General features: G+C 61.8%; 4 protein-coding genes across 4 annotated transcripts; 1 reads left to right on the plus strand and 3 right to left on the minus strand.

The window, feature by feature from the left end:
* Nucleotides 1–219: 219 nt before the first annotated feature.
* Nucleotides 220–1781, minus strand: A1Q1_00461 (uncharacterized protein; the record flags this gene model as incomplete). The annotated part of the gene is made up of 4 exons (XM_014326110.1): nucleotides 220–1164; nucleotides 1205–1365; nucleotides 1428–1623; nucleotides 1671–1781. The coding sequence occupies 4 exons, from the start codon at nucleotides 1779–1781 to the stop codon at nucleotides 220–222; spliced, it is 1413 nt and encodes a 470-aa protein (XP_014181585.1).
* A 1129-nt stretch (nucleotides 1782–2910) lies between these two features.
* On the plus strand, nucleotides 2911–3591 carry A1Q1_00462 (uncharacterized protein; the record flags this gene model as incomplete). The annotated part of the gene is made up of 2 exons (XM_014326111.1): nucleotides 2911–3150; nucleotides 3355–3591. 2 exons carry the CDS (start codon nucleotides 2911–2913, stop codon nucleotides 3589–3591), a joined length of 477 nt encoding a protein of 158 aa, XP_014181586.1.
* Nucleotides 3592–4168: 577 nt separating this feature from the next.
* On the minus strand, nucleotides 4169–8548 carry A1Q1_00463 (nucleoporin nsp1; the record flags this gene model as incomplete). Its single annotated transcript, XM_014326112.1, has 1 exon — nucleotides 4169–8548. One exon carries the CDS (start codon nucleotides 8546–8548, stop codon nucleotides 4169–4171), a length of 4380 nt encoding a protein of 1459 aa, XP_014181587.1.
* A 550-nt stretch (nucleotides 8549–9098) lies between these two features.
* A1Q1_00464 (uncharacterized protein) lies at nucleotides 9099–13039 on the minus strand (the record flags this gene model as incomplete). Its single annotated transcript, XM_014326113.1, has 4 exons — nucleotides 9099–9695; nucleotides 9785–12123; nucleotides 12250–12306; nucleotides 12367–13039. 4 exons carry the CDS (start codon nucleotides 13037–13039, stop codon nucleotides 9099–9101), a joined length of 3666 nt encoding a protein of 1221 aa, XP_014181588.1.
* Between the last annotated feature and the right edge of the window lie 825 nt (nucleotides 13040–13864).

Here is a 13864-nt window from a genome sequence, read left to right on the forward strand (position 1 = left end):
AGTATGCGCCTATCTCTCTCATGGGATGCAAATGTTACATTTCATCAGTATATTGGTGTCTGGCCTGGTACCTTGTTCCTCGTTACATGTCGATCGTCCTCGCCGCGGCCCATTGCAGAGATGTTCTGCGCTGAAGGAAGGAGCTCCTCTTGTTTCGTCGCTGCTGCTCAGGATGCCTGCTCACAAGCACAACAGCCGAGGCGCCTATCGCCCAAGCAGTTATTCCCTTTCTGAGGTCATCGTGCTGACTACGAGAGTGAGCAATGACCATGCTACTCCCTCCACGGCAGCCAACATCGACGGCTCCACAGCAAGAGGTACTCGCACCCCGCGACTGATGGCGAGTACGGACGAGATACGCAGAACTGCGTCGGCGCCGTTAACGATGGCGGTCCAGCGCTCGTCGGAGAACAAGGCTCGGGTCGCACTGATGAGCGACTCTACGACGAGGTAGGCTACCCGCACGGCCGGTGTCGGCGAGAGCAGAGCGCTTCCGGCGCGCACAACCGCAAGTGCACGCTGAGCCGCGGCCAGCCGGGCCCTGACCCACGTAAGGCTACTCTCCGCTGGCATCATTTGCACGTCCACAATGCCATTGACCCTTGACCCGGGCATGGTGTTTGACGAAGGGTCGGGGCCAAGACCCCATGTGGCAAGAAGGGGCTCGAGGCCAGTCTCCTCCGACGCCGACGCTCTGGGGAACATGTTCTGCCTTCCTATGCCGAACCTGTCCCAGTCGCTCCCTGTCTCATTCGAGGAGTCCGCCGCAGTCGGCTCCCAATCCATCGGTTCAGACTCGTCTCGCGGCGGCGGGGTCAGGCCCAGTGACTGTTTCCCGAAGATCGGTTGTGGTGGCGGGGGCGGTCGACCGTTCACTTGCGACGTCCCTGATAGCGATAATGCAGACAGGGAGTCGGCGTGCGCATCCGCATCGGCTGAGGAGGGTGTGGTGGGTGCGCTGACGGGGCGAACAAGTCTCAGCGTCACAGGCCGCTGATGCATGCACTGATACGTCACCCAGACGAAGACGCTAAGCGCGAGCACGTCCACCACGGCACTCCATGCAGGCGAGATGAGCCAGTCTGGAGGGTGCTCAGATTGCGTCCATACGAGAAGCCACAGCGCGCCATACAACCTCCCTATCGTTTGGAAGATGCGCGACAGCTGCACGTCAGCTACCTGTCCAGCGCTAGTATGGACTTACGTCTATCGCAAGTCTCTTCTCTCGCGGAGGTGGCTGCATACCCCTCCAGCTGTTGAACCAAAGTGGGTCCCATGTCGCAAGGGCAAAACAGGCAGCCATCTGGAAACCGACGAGAGCCTGCCCGACAGTGAGAGAGCCGATTAGGGACTGATTGACGAGGTCTCTCGTGACAATGGGGTCGAAGAGCACTGCTGTTAGTTACGGTTCAGAATCGACAACTCACGCAAGCCATGAGTCGCGTAGAAAGCGACTGCGCCGGTCCAAAACATGGTCTTCCTCGCCTGTGCGACTATCTTTTCGGCCTGGCTGGGTGCGACCGACCGTCGTTGCTGGCTCTCCTTGCCGCGGCGGAGAGCATTGCCGAGCGCCTCGGCCTGTGCCTTCTGATCGGCCCGCTTCAGTGCCTCATCGACTGCAGGCTGACACGCTGCACACACTGGTGGGTAGCGCGCGTACAGCGACGCACGATGTGCTGGTAACCGCGCCAAGAGGTCGGGGTAGCTCGGGTCCTGACATTAGCAAGCTTCTCACGGAAAGTGATGCTTACGTTCTCGTCGGGCAGGTAGTTCGCAAGCATGTTCACAACAAGCGTCTGATTCGTGAGACAGTTACGGCAGAACGCTGTTGTACGCGAGGGGGGAAGATGCGTTTCCGGTTGGGAAGCTGAGGTCAGCTCTGCCGCCCACGTCCTCGCAGGTTCACCCAAGTGCGGCCACACTCCCTGCACCGTCCTCACTCGCCTTGAGCAGGAGCATGCCCCTATTCATGGAGTACTCACCTCTCTTCTCCCAGCTACCGCTGTTCAGACCCCTCTCCCGCATCGCAGGGAGGTACGACACTATCTGGCCGTCCCCGTCTCGGACATTCCAGCACTCGCATGCGGGACACAGCCAGTTCCGATCGGTTCCCTTCGCTGGCGGGTGTGCTCCAGGTCGCGGTCCAAGTATCGCTTTGGACTGGCAGAAGAAGCACTCGACAGGCCGCGGTTGACGGTTGCCCAGGAGGCCCATGCCTAGCTTGCAGAGCGATCACGCTATCGCGAAAGCGTAACGATGGCAGTCGAGCCACGTTCGGTTGAGAAGGAGGAGATGAGAAGAAGGAGAAATGGAATGCGTTGTTGCTCAATCGGCCAAGAATGCAGGATAGCTTTGGTCCAGATCGTCTGCGCCGGTACAAAGGGCTGGCGAACCGGTCGGCGGCCTTCCTCTCCTGCCGTGAACGGGCGATCGATGAGCTCCTAGCACTCCGATATCCAAATCACGATGCAGAGGCGATGAGCAAGGTGAGACTCGGTGCCGTAAGATGTTCGTCGTAGTGTTCGGCAAGCGTTGGACGAGACGGAGAAGAACTGGACGAGCTGATGCGGGAGACGCAGACTTCCAGAAATGTCGTTGTTGATGCTCACTCATGACGCCGCCCGTGCCTGACGGAGATGTCGTAGTGTCCACTTTGCATCCGTCGCCGCTGAGTACGCTAACCTCAGCAATGGACGTTTCCGAATGACGATTCGGAGCCTCCACCCTGTGCTTCACGACGACGACAATACTCCACGAGCTCGACTGTCAACTCGGTCTCAACTTCAGCACTTGAACCAAGATACGAGATCTCTCTCAACAGAGCAAGCCGGCTTCTGACATCAACAATCTCGAAGGGCATATCGTTTGAACCGCCTTCCTTCCCCCTTGACAGTCCGCACAGTCGACAACATGGCCTTTTCGTCCAAGTCGACGAACCCCAACCCGCTTCTGCGCATGGTGCGCCAGCGCCCCTTTGCGCTGTTTGGTCTGCCCTTCCTCGGTCTCGTGGTGTTCTCCTCATTTGCGCTGAGCACATTCACGCAGACACGCTACGACCTGAACGACTCGAAGACGAAGAGTGTTTCCAAGGAGGAAGAGCTGGGCATGAACAAGGACAGGAAGAAGGTGGACATTAGGGAGGAGTACTACGTGAGTGTCCTCACGGATAACGGCGACTGGGTGTGGGCTGCCTTGAGGCCAAACACTGTGGATGCCCATCTTCCAATCTTCTCCCTTGTCTCCCGACCGTGGACTCGTTCTCGGGAACGCAGGCTTTCCAAGGCGGCGGGTCGGACGCGGAAGAATCTTTGCCGGAGAAGCTGGGCGAGTCTTGTATAGAAGCTGACATCACAGCGCCTGAATGCCATTCCGTCATCTCTCCAGTCGGCGTCCGATGCGGCCCTCGACGCCACCAAGTCGGAGCACGCTGAGAAGAAGCGCAAAAAGTTCTCCATGGCGCCCACGTCCAACGACGACTATGAACCTATCCGCGTTCCGCGTCCCGCAGGCGTTAGCGAGTGGGGAGGAGTTGGCGGAGCGTCGCCTGATGCGCCGGTCAAGGGGCAGAGGGAGACGGATCGATGGGTCTAGGTGGGCCAATGGTCCGGTGGGGAGGGAGATGGAGAGGGAAGGAAGACGGAGTATCATCAAACCTTAGCATATGCATTCTCATCACTACTTGTCCTGCTTATCAGTCGCTCTGTGCTCCCGCGACGGTAAAACTGATCTCGACCGTCAGCGCCAAACTTCCAATTCGAGATCACCCGCACTTGTCCTGTACCCAAATACTAGGCGGGTGGGGATCAGTAAGCCGAGGCGTGACACTTCACCTTGCTTTTCAGCACTGACTGTGTGTGCGGCTCGGCGAGGGTGCGTTCCAGGCAAAATGCATGCAGTGACAAAAATGCGACTAAAAAGAGACTATGGGACTATCGTACGTATCCGTTGCGTTTGCAGTGGGCTTCTATGTGTTTGCTGATGGTGGTGGTGTGGATGGGGGAGGGGAGAGGATGCAGAGTACAGAGACGGTCGCACTACGATATGGAAGGGAACTCATTGGGACGGGAGACTCGGTCGAACAGATGGGATGGGGAGAACCTTGCACTTTCTTCGCCAAAGTAGTATCTATGGCGGCACACCGTCATTGGCACTCGCTCGTGCTCTGAGCTTACGCGCGCTTCGCGCCCCTCCTGAGCGGCTTGATCTTCCTCGCGCCGGGAGAGCCGGGCGCCTGCTCCGCGGCATTGACACCCATGCTGAAGCCTCCGGCGGCGCCAGCGTCGGGAGCAGGCGAACCGAATCTGGGCGCGGCGGTGGAGCTGCCCGCGCCAAACTGGAATGTGCCGCTTCCAGCATTGCCAGAGCTGTTGGCCGAGCCAAAGGCGAAGCCGCCCGTCGGCGTGGAGGGCTGCGAGGGCTGCGCTGCGCCAAAGGTGAAGCTCGGCGTGGACGACGCGGCGGGCGCGGCGGGAGTGGTGGTCGAGGAGCCGAACCCGGTTCCAGAGCCGAAACCACCACCAGAACCGAACCCGCTGGTCGCGCCCGTGGAGGGACTGTTGTTGCTCGAACCGCCGAAGCCGGGGCCGGAGCCGAATCCGCTTCCGCCGGCGGCGGACGAGGAGGCATTGTTCGTGCTGCCGAACCCAGAGCCGGCGCCAAAGGTGAACGAGCCAGAACCGCCGGGAGTTGAAGAGGACGCGCCGGCAGTGCCGAACCCGCTGGAGCCCGCATTCGCGTTGGCAGGTGTGCTGGACGACGCACCAAAAGTGAACGACGGCGTGGAGGGCGCGGCCGCATTGTTGGTGCTGCCAAAGGTGTTCGAGGTGGAGCCGGCGCCAAAGGTGTTGCTCGGCGTCGAGTTCGACGAGCCGAAAGAGAATCCTCCAGATGCAGGGGCAGAGCCTGAGGCAGGAGCAGCAGGGGTCGACGGCGCACCGAAGCTGAACGGCTTGTCACCACCGTTCACGCTCGGCGTGCTCGTGGGGGGAGCGTTGGACGAGCCAAAGCTGAATGGCTTAGCGGCCTCGGCGGGCTTGGCAGCGCTGCTGGAGCCAAAGGAGAAGCCACCAGACGAGGGCGCAGCTGCCGCGGGCGCAGGGCTGGCAGAAGACGAACCGAAGCTAAACGCGGGCTTGTCAGCAGCAGGGGCGGTCGAGCCGTTGGAGGAGCCAAAGCCAGACGAGGCTGGGGCCGCCGAGCTCGAGCCAAAGCTGAAGGCAGGCTTGTCCTTCTTCTCCTCAGGCTTAGCAGTATCGGTGGTCGTGGTCGACGAGCCAAACGAGAACGCCGGCTTGTCAGTCGCAGGAGCAGCAGAGCCGAAACTGCTGCCTCCCGAAGGGGCAGGAGACGACGAGGCACCGAAGCTGAAAGCAGGCTTGTCCGTAGACGGAGCCGGGGTGGACGACGCCGAACCGAACGAGAACGCAGGCTTCTCGGCAGCAGGCTTGTCAGTCGAGGTAGCGGGGGCGCCAAAGCTGAACGCTGGCTTGTCGCCAGCGGCCGGGGTAGAGGCGGCAGGTGTCGAGCTGCCAGAACCAAAGCTGAAGGGCGCCTTGGTCTCGGCAGGCTTGTCAGCGGCAGGCGCGGGCGAGGCAGAGGGCGTGCCAAAGCTGAACGCAGGCTTCGGGGCTTCAGTTGGCTTGTCGGCTGCAGGTGCAGCGGAACAGCTACCAAACGAGAAGCCACCAGAAACCTTGGGCGCTTCAGCAGGCTTGTCGGCAGCGGGCGCACCGAAGTTGAACGCGGGCTTGGGCGTCTCGGCAGAATTTTCCGCAACAGAGGTAGTGGAACCAAAGCTGAAGGGCGCCTTGGAGCCTTCCGTGGGCTTCAAGGCATCGCCATTGGATCCGCTGAAGAGGTTGCTAACCACCGGCGGTCCAGTCTCGGCAGGCTTGATGCCAAAGTCGAGCTTGGGCGGAGGGGTCGAAGCACCGGAGGTGGGCTTGGAACCGCCAAAGAAGTTGGGCACGCCGCCATCGGCCGCCTTGGGCGCCGTAGACTCCGGAGCAGGAGTCGTAGTGCTCGTAGCGGGCTTCGAGAAGAAGTTGCTGGCAGGAGGCTTGCCCGCTGGCGTCGTCGAGCCAGTAGGAGTGAGCGACGAGCTGCTCGTGCCCGAAGCAGCACCAGAGAGGGAGAAGAAGCCGGTCGAGGGAGGCGGCGACTTGGGCGCCGAGGTGATCGGGGCGGGAGCCGAGTCCTTCTTGGGAGTTGTCTCGGGGCTGGACACCTCGGCGACGATAGAATTGTTCGCAAGGGGCGAAGAAGCACGAGGACGAGACTGCAGACCGTTGAGGCGGTTGCCAAGCGAGCTCAGCTGGGCATTGCGCTGCTGGGTCGACTGCGACGAGGAGGGAACGCTGAGGCGCGAGCTGAGCTGCGGCTCCGACGGCGCTGCCGGCGTCGTGCTCTCCTTAGGCTCGTCCTTCTTAGCATCATTGCCGAACATCGGGATCGAGAAGTTCTTGAACGACGCAAGCGGAATCTTGGCGTTCTCAAGCTCGTCCATCTGGGGAAGGTCTTCGTCGCGGGCCGAGAAGCGGCCGCTGCCCGTACCGGGGCTAGTCGCGCGAGACGAAGAGTAGCTGGCCGCACCCTGGTGGGCGCGCGTCTTGCGCTCGGGACCGGCACGCAGCGAGCTACGCGGACGGGGTTCAGAGTCATCGCGGACCTGGTAGGTGGAGGAAGAGTTGCTGCTGGGCGACGGGGCGATAGTGACGACGGTAGGCACATCGGCCTTGGCCTTCGTTGGCGTCTTGACCTGCTCCGGCTCAGGCTCGGGCGACGCAGCTGCCTTTTTGCGGGTCGATCGACGAGGTGTAGGTTCGGGAGACTTGGCCTGCGAAGCGCGGAGACGGGTCGAGCGGCGGGTCGCCTTCGGCGTCGTCTCCTCCTGGTCGGGCGACTTGGCGTGGCGGGCTGAGCGGCGAAGCTTCTGGCGCGGCTCGTCGACACTCATGTCGTCACTGGCGTACGAGCTCTTGGAGCGAGAGCGGGTGCTCCGGCGGCTGCGGGAGCTCGCCTTGCTGTGGTTGTCGACCTCCATGTCCGAAACATCCGAGGCAGACTCAGCCTCAGCGCGACGCGACGCGGCGAGCTCCCTGCGTTGGCTGCGTGCGAGTTCATCAACGGCGCGGCGACGGCCGTACGGCGAGATCATCGCCGAGATGGCCTTGTCGGCGAGCCACTCGGAGCCGTGCTTCTTCTTCGTCTTCTCCTTGTCTGCCTGAGTCGCGAGCGGAACGGAGATGGCCTTGCGGAGCTGGCGGCTGGAACTGCCAATGAGGCTCGGGGGCAGACCAGTCGAAGGGGCGGGCGTCTTCTTCTCGATCTTGGTCGGCTTTCGGAGCGCCTCGAGGTGGAACAAGATCCGCTCAGCCTCGTTCTGAGCAACAGGCTTTGGCTTCTCAGCTTCCAGATCAGACTCGCGGATGAATCCACGCTCAGCGTCGAACACCATCTGCCCTCGGCGGATGGGAGTGGGCTGCTGGCGCTGGGACTGGCCGAGGGAGCCGTGCGAGCGAGCGTGCGATAACCGCGAGTACGTCGAGGCCCGCGGAGAGGTCATCCAGTCGAGAGTGCCGCCGTGCGCCGCCTCGGACGACTCAGGGATGCTGCCGAACTCGTCAAAGTGCATACTAGCACGCTGACGGAGGCGCGACGAACCGCGCAAGGAACCAGTGCGCATCGACACATCCGACTGGGCGGTCCCCTCACGCTCCATGCGGTCGTCACCGGCAATGCTGGACAGGTTCACAGCCGTCGTCGAGCGCGAGAAGCCCGAGCCCGCACGGAACGGCGAGTTTGAAAACATCATCGCGTCGGACCGACGAGGAGTGTGTGACCGAAGGCTGGCAGCGCGCGCGGTTCCAGGGCCGGCGGACTCGCCGAAGTGGGCCAGGTCGGAACGGGCGAGGGCCGAGTGCTCGCGTTCCCGGTCCGCATCCCACGGGGCAAAGTCGGAGCGACGAGGCGTACCACGCACACTGGGTGAAGAGGGTGCGAGCATCGAGCGAGGCGGGTCGAGGTATGCGGACGGAGGAGCAGCTAAGCTCATGCGATTAGCTTTGCGGAGCGATCCCGGGGTAAGGGACGGAAGAGCTTTAGAGGAAGCAGGCTCATACGGTCCCCGAGCAGGCGTCCAGGTCGACGTCGACGAGGCATACAGGTTGCCTAGGGATTGCCGTCTCCTAACCGGCTTCTCCGGGCTGGCCTTGCGTGAGCGCTTGGTGTTGCGGCCGTCGGAGGGAGACTCGGGTGAGGCCCCACGCTTGTTCTTGGAACCTTGGGGCGGTGACAACCCAGCGGCGAGGGCTGGACGCTCACGGGCCGCATCAGCCTCGACATCCTGCTCTGCCTGCTTGTTAGGCGTTGAGATCCAGTTCAGCGGGCGGGAGAAGAGGGACTTGAGACCTCCCAGCATCGATGTCGAGCGACGGAGGGTGGGGCCATTCGCATTCGGGGTCGTGGGCGGGCGCGCGTAAGGGAGCAAATTGTCGCGCTGCTTCCTGGGCGAGCGCACAGCACCGGGGAGAGTGCGGTACTCGCTCATGGCGGTGGAGAGGGGAAGGTGTGGGTGGTGTCGAGTGTGGATGGGGAGTCGGTGTTCGAAATATATGAAAGTCGATCGAGGGGTCACACAAGGGGAGAGTGTCGGAGTGTGCGATTTTTGGTGTCGGTGGGTGGCGAACGGTGTCGAACAAGAGGCGTACGTCGAAGCGCCCCGCCTCGGCCTGATGGTCTGGTCGGACGGGGGTGTTGTTGGACAGCGGGTAGATTGGGGTGGAGAACAGGGAAACGAGATGTTCGCAGCTGGCGCTCAAATCACCCAGAGACGATGGGACCCAAAGACGTCAAGAACGAGCGAGCAAAAATATCCCCGCATTATTTTCCCCTTTTTCTCCCGCTCATCCAAACACCAAAACATCCACTCTCGAACCTTGTCCGGCGTCCATCGCCTACCTCCACAATCTGCAGCGGCTTGCAACCGCTGCAATCAGTCCCCCAAAGCTGCGGCGGCCACGCCAACACCGCGTTACTTGTGCTTCTACAGTATGTACATGTGAACTACTAACTCTAATGTACTGTGATTAACTACGAGTCTACATGACTCCTGATAGGTCTCGGGGCTTGGGCGCGATCGGGACAGAGTGACGAGCGCCCGACCCGGCCCCAGCTGCGCTTGCAGGACGTGCTTGCGACTGCGGTTGGGACTTTGGACGTCCAAGCTGTCCAGACGGTCCAGGGGGGTGCAGTGGTCCGGTGAGAGTCGGCAAACTGCGTCGCGGAATGGTCGCACCGTGATCCAGCCCGTCGACCATGCTACGGCGAGGGGGTGAAGGACCAGCGATACCATCGGGCAGACCGCGGCGGGAGTGAGAAGGTGCGTCAATCACGCCCCGACTGTGTTGGTGCGAGGACGGCAGAGAGTGGCGAGAGTGCCATACCCTTGACGAGCCAGATGCTGTGATCTCGTGATCACGCTCTCGGTCACGTTCGCGGCCCCGAGCTGCGCGCTCAGCAGCTCGCTCACGTTCCAGTTCGCGGACCTCTGGGGGTCGGGTGTACAGGGCTCCATCCGCCGAGTCAGTCAATTCAAGACCGAAGCGGCCCAGGTCACGCCCAACACGCTCCAGAAAGGCGTCGCGCTTCGCGGACGGCTGGGAGAAGTACGACGACACGAGAGTGCGCAGGTTGTTCTGAAGTCAGCTTCCGAGTCAGTTTGTCGTCGACGGGAAGCAACATGTGCATCCGCAATCCCCGTGAGGCCGAAGCAAGAATCACTCACCTTCACATTTTCGAGGAAGCCAGCAGCGTTGTCCTCCAGCTTCGCGTCCAGACCGTCAAAACCTTCGCGGTGAAGACGCGCATAGTTCGCCTCCGTGAGGTCCGCGGGAAGATCGTACTCGCCTCCTTTCGGTGCTAGGACGATGGCTGGATAGTCGAAGGCAAGGTCGGGCAGTTGAGGCTCCGGCGCCACATAGGGCGACTCCGGGTACCTGACCGAGTCGACGAGGGGGGATGGCTGTGGCTGTGAAGTTGACAGGCGGTGAGACCGTGTGTGGTTCTGCGACGTAGCGGTCGGTGGCTGAGGAGTCGGTGCGAGCCCAGCAGGCAGCTTGGCTGTAACAGGTGCGGTGACCGGTCGTCCTACTGCTCCTTGCACAGCCGCAGCGCGGTGATACCAGTCGTCCCGGTCATGGGTGCGCGAGTTGCGACGCTCCCGAGGGTCGCGAGGGTCAGAAAGATCTAGAGGGTCGCGAGGATCGCGCACATCGCGAGGATCACGGGGATCACGGGGATCACGCAGGCCACGCACGTCGCGAGGGCGGCGGGCGTCACGGAGGTCGCGGGCTGTGCGGGGATCGTGAGGGTCGTGGCCATCGCGCAGGTCACGCATGTCGCGCGGATCACGGGGGTCAAAGGCGTAGGCTGCTTGACCTGGCGGATAGTGACCAGCAGTAGACGTTCCAGAAGCATACGCATAGTTCTGTGTGCTGTAGTACCCGCTGCTAGACGGGTGGGATGCGTAAGATTGGCCCGCACGTGAAGAAGTAGGGGGATGGCGGTTCGTAGTGAGTGGACGCTGGTCCCGTGGCTCGCGGGCCACCATCCAGGGATCACGCATGTCGATAGGTTCGCGGGGGTCTCGAATCTCGAGGCGGCGCTCACGATCGCGAGCGTCGACGTGGTCGTAGGGATCGATGCGGTCGCGAAATGTGCGGTTGGAAGATTCGAGGGCAGACTGTGACCGCGGGTCGTACTGTCGACGCGGGTTGTATTCGCGCCTGTCCCACACATGATCTTCGCGCCGCTGTGGACGGTCCTCATCCGCATTCCTCCACAGGCGCTCACGGTCGCGCTCTGGCTCCGGACGAATGCGATCGCTGTCCACGTGCTCGCGATCGAACGAGCGCTCCCTCCAACGGCGACGTTCCCAGTCGACAGCTCCGCGGGACGACTCGATGTCATGCCCTTCGCGCTCCTCCCACATGCTGCGGCGTCTTTCGCTGGGCCGAGCGCGATACTCCTCCAGACGCTCACGCTCGCGTTCGCGCTCGAATCGAAGGCGATCGAGTTCACGCTCTCGCTCCAGGTCGAAATCCCTCTCCCGCTCGCGTTCGCGCTCCAGCTCACGTGCACGGGTGCGGTCACGGGTCACTCGGCGGTCATAGTCGAGGGCCTGCTGGCGATCACTGTCCTCCTTACGGCGCAGGTTCGTAGCGTTGATGATATACTCGGCCTCGTTCACAACATCGCGCAAGCGCCTTTCCGTCTCTGGATCTTGCTCTTCCTCGTCGTCGAGATCCTCGATCGCGCGCCCCCCGGCGACACGTTCCTCGACGTCCATCGCCTGATCGTCATCGGCATCGAGGTCACGCTCCTGGTGACGGTCATGGTCGCGGTCGTGGTAAAGATCGCGGCCGCGTTCATCACTCTCCGGTGGCGACGGATACACTCCAAGCCCAGTCCGCCGGGAGTCAGAGTCTCGGGGCGTCCGGCTGTCGGATGACGACGCAGAGGGCTTCTGTGTCGCTGTCGACGAAGCATGACCGCTTGGTGCAACACGCAGTCGGCTGGCGTTAGATGATGACCTCTGCCTCGTAACCACCGGCAAGGGTGACGTTTCGCGTGATGTGCGGGAGCGCGGGCGAGGGAACAGCGCAACGTCGGCAGAAGGTCTTGATGTCGATGCATGCGACTGGCGTCTCGATCCAGGCGCTGAAGAGCGACTTGTCCGGGTGTCCTCAATGGCTCCTGCTTGGGTCGACTGTGCACGAGTCGGACGGTCACTTGCCGTCGGCGTGCCTTGAGTCGCAGACGAGGCCGGCATAGTTGGAACACGAGCTCCAGCAGACACGTGTGCTGACATGCGCGGAGTCTTGGATTTCTTCGAGGGTGGTTCGGGCGAGTTCATCAGAACCGGGGAAGTGTTGTCTCGAGGCCGTTTGGCGCTCGACGAACCGCCGGTCATAACCGCGCGCGAGACCTCGGCTGTCGAATCCTCCAGCATTGGAGCTTCAGAAGTGAAGAGCGTCTCGTCGTCGCCGTGATCAGTCGAGTGGGGTGGCAAGTCTTCACGTTTGGGTCGATCTTGAGCTGATTGTTGTGATGCAGGCATTGGTTCTGAGCGAGGGAAGTAACACCGGATCGACGTGTGACACAAGTTCACAGATTGCAAGAAGGGGGCGCGGTGTCAGCTTAACGTCGAACGCTGCGCCAGGTGGCGATACCACAGAGTGAACGACTCACGAGTAATGTCATAGGGAGCATCCCCATTCGGAGCTGACGGAGGCTGCTGGGAGACTTCTGCTGTTGCATCAGCGCAGCGCTCAACTTGGTTGATGCAAACGGTTGGGAATGACTCACCAGTGTGCCCTTCTCCGCTTGTCGCAGCTGCCGCACTGTCTGGTATTGTTGTTCCGTTGGTCTGTGCAGCTTGCTGCTGCTCGGGGGTCACGGCCGGTACATCTTCGACCTTCATGCGTGTCCTCGGTCTTCCTCGCGGCCGTTTAGGTGCGCCAGGCGGCAACTCTGGTTCCGGTGACGGCGACTTGAGAATCTTGTTGCCGAACTCGTCTTCGACCTCGATCTTCCACCCCTTCCAACCACGCCGGTGCTTCTTCTTAGGGGCAGCTCCGGCGGGTGTGCTGGGCCCAGCCTCATTTGGAAAGCTCGCGGTACCATTTGAGGTCGCAGAGGGTGGTGCCGTTGGGGAAGCAGTGCTACCAGCGCCGACAACGCGATTGAATGAGCCCGAGTCTGCAGCCGAGGTAGATGTGACGATTGGCGGAGGTGCGCGGGATCGGCGACTGCTGGAGGAAGCACGCTCAGCACGATCGCGAGCGACGCTGGAGGCACGGGATGAGGTCGTAGGAGGTGCTTTGGCGGATGGAGGCTCGTTCGCAGTTGGGGTTGGAGTGGAGGTCCGATGATCCTTTGACGTGGTTGCAGCAACAGGGGCAGGTGAGGCGGACGCGGCGGGGGCGGACGGAATGTCAGACGCACTGGTTGCCCAGCGCGGAGCGCGCGGGGGGCTCATCGCCGGGCGGAGGTGGGATGGACGAGGGAATTGTGCAAAGCGGAGGTGTAGGGAGGAAGAGGGCTGTTCTTGACGAGGAGGATACGACCGTTCGATGGAGGGTACGGGGTGGTTGACTCAGGCAGGCTTTGGCTCTGGCTCCGTGGCTGGGCTGGGGTAGGCTTGGGCGGCGGACGCGCAGAGACGATAGGCGGAGGGTCCGAGTGGAGGTGCAATGTCGGGGTGCGTGTGTGTGTGTGTGTGTATGCAACTGGGCGCGGGGAGTCGGATGGAGAGGAGCAATAGCGACGTGGAATGGAGAGGAGAGCTGGGGATGGAGAATGTTGACGTTGGTAGATGGGGATAGCGAGGGTGGTTGGGTGGAGGGAAGAGTGAGGCAGGCGTCGAGGCGGCAGGGGCCAGGGGGGTGAGGTCAAGTGATGGGCTGGATGGACGGATGATGCGAAACCGCGAAATCGCGAAACCGACCACAGCCATACGTCAAGACATCCGAAGTGGCACTTTCCAATATCAAGCGTCCAGAATCGCTTCAAACCGCCGTCGCCTATGCCTCCAACATTCTCAGCGTGCTCTAATAAACAGTCCTGGCAAGCTGCAGACTCTCTCATTGTCAGTAAAATCGAATGGACCTGCTCCTGATCTCTGTTCCCACGTGAAACGCGACTAATGTTCAGCAGATACCCGCCACGTCTTTTGCCACTGTCCTGTTTCTTTCTCTGTGTCGGACCAGGGGAAGCGCATACGTGTCGGTCTCTTCTCCAAGATGTTCTCAGCAGGTTTGAAGCAGCATAACATTATTTGGAGCTGCATGTAAAAACGAGAGGT

The sequence above is a fragment of the Trichosporon asahii genome (genome assembly GCF_000293215.1).
Source record: "Trichosporon asahii var. asahii CBS 2479 unplaced genomic scaffold scaffold00020, whole genome shotgun sequence".
NCBI classification, from domain to species: Eukaryota; Fungi; Basidiomycota; class Tremellomycetes; order Trichosporonales; family Trichosporonaceae; genus Trichosporon; species Trichosporon asahii.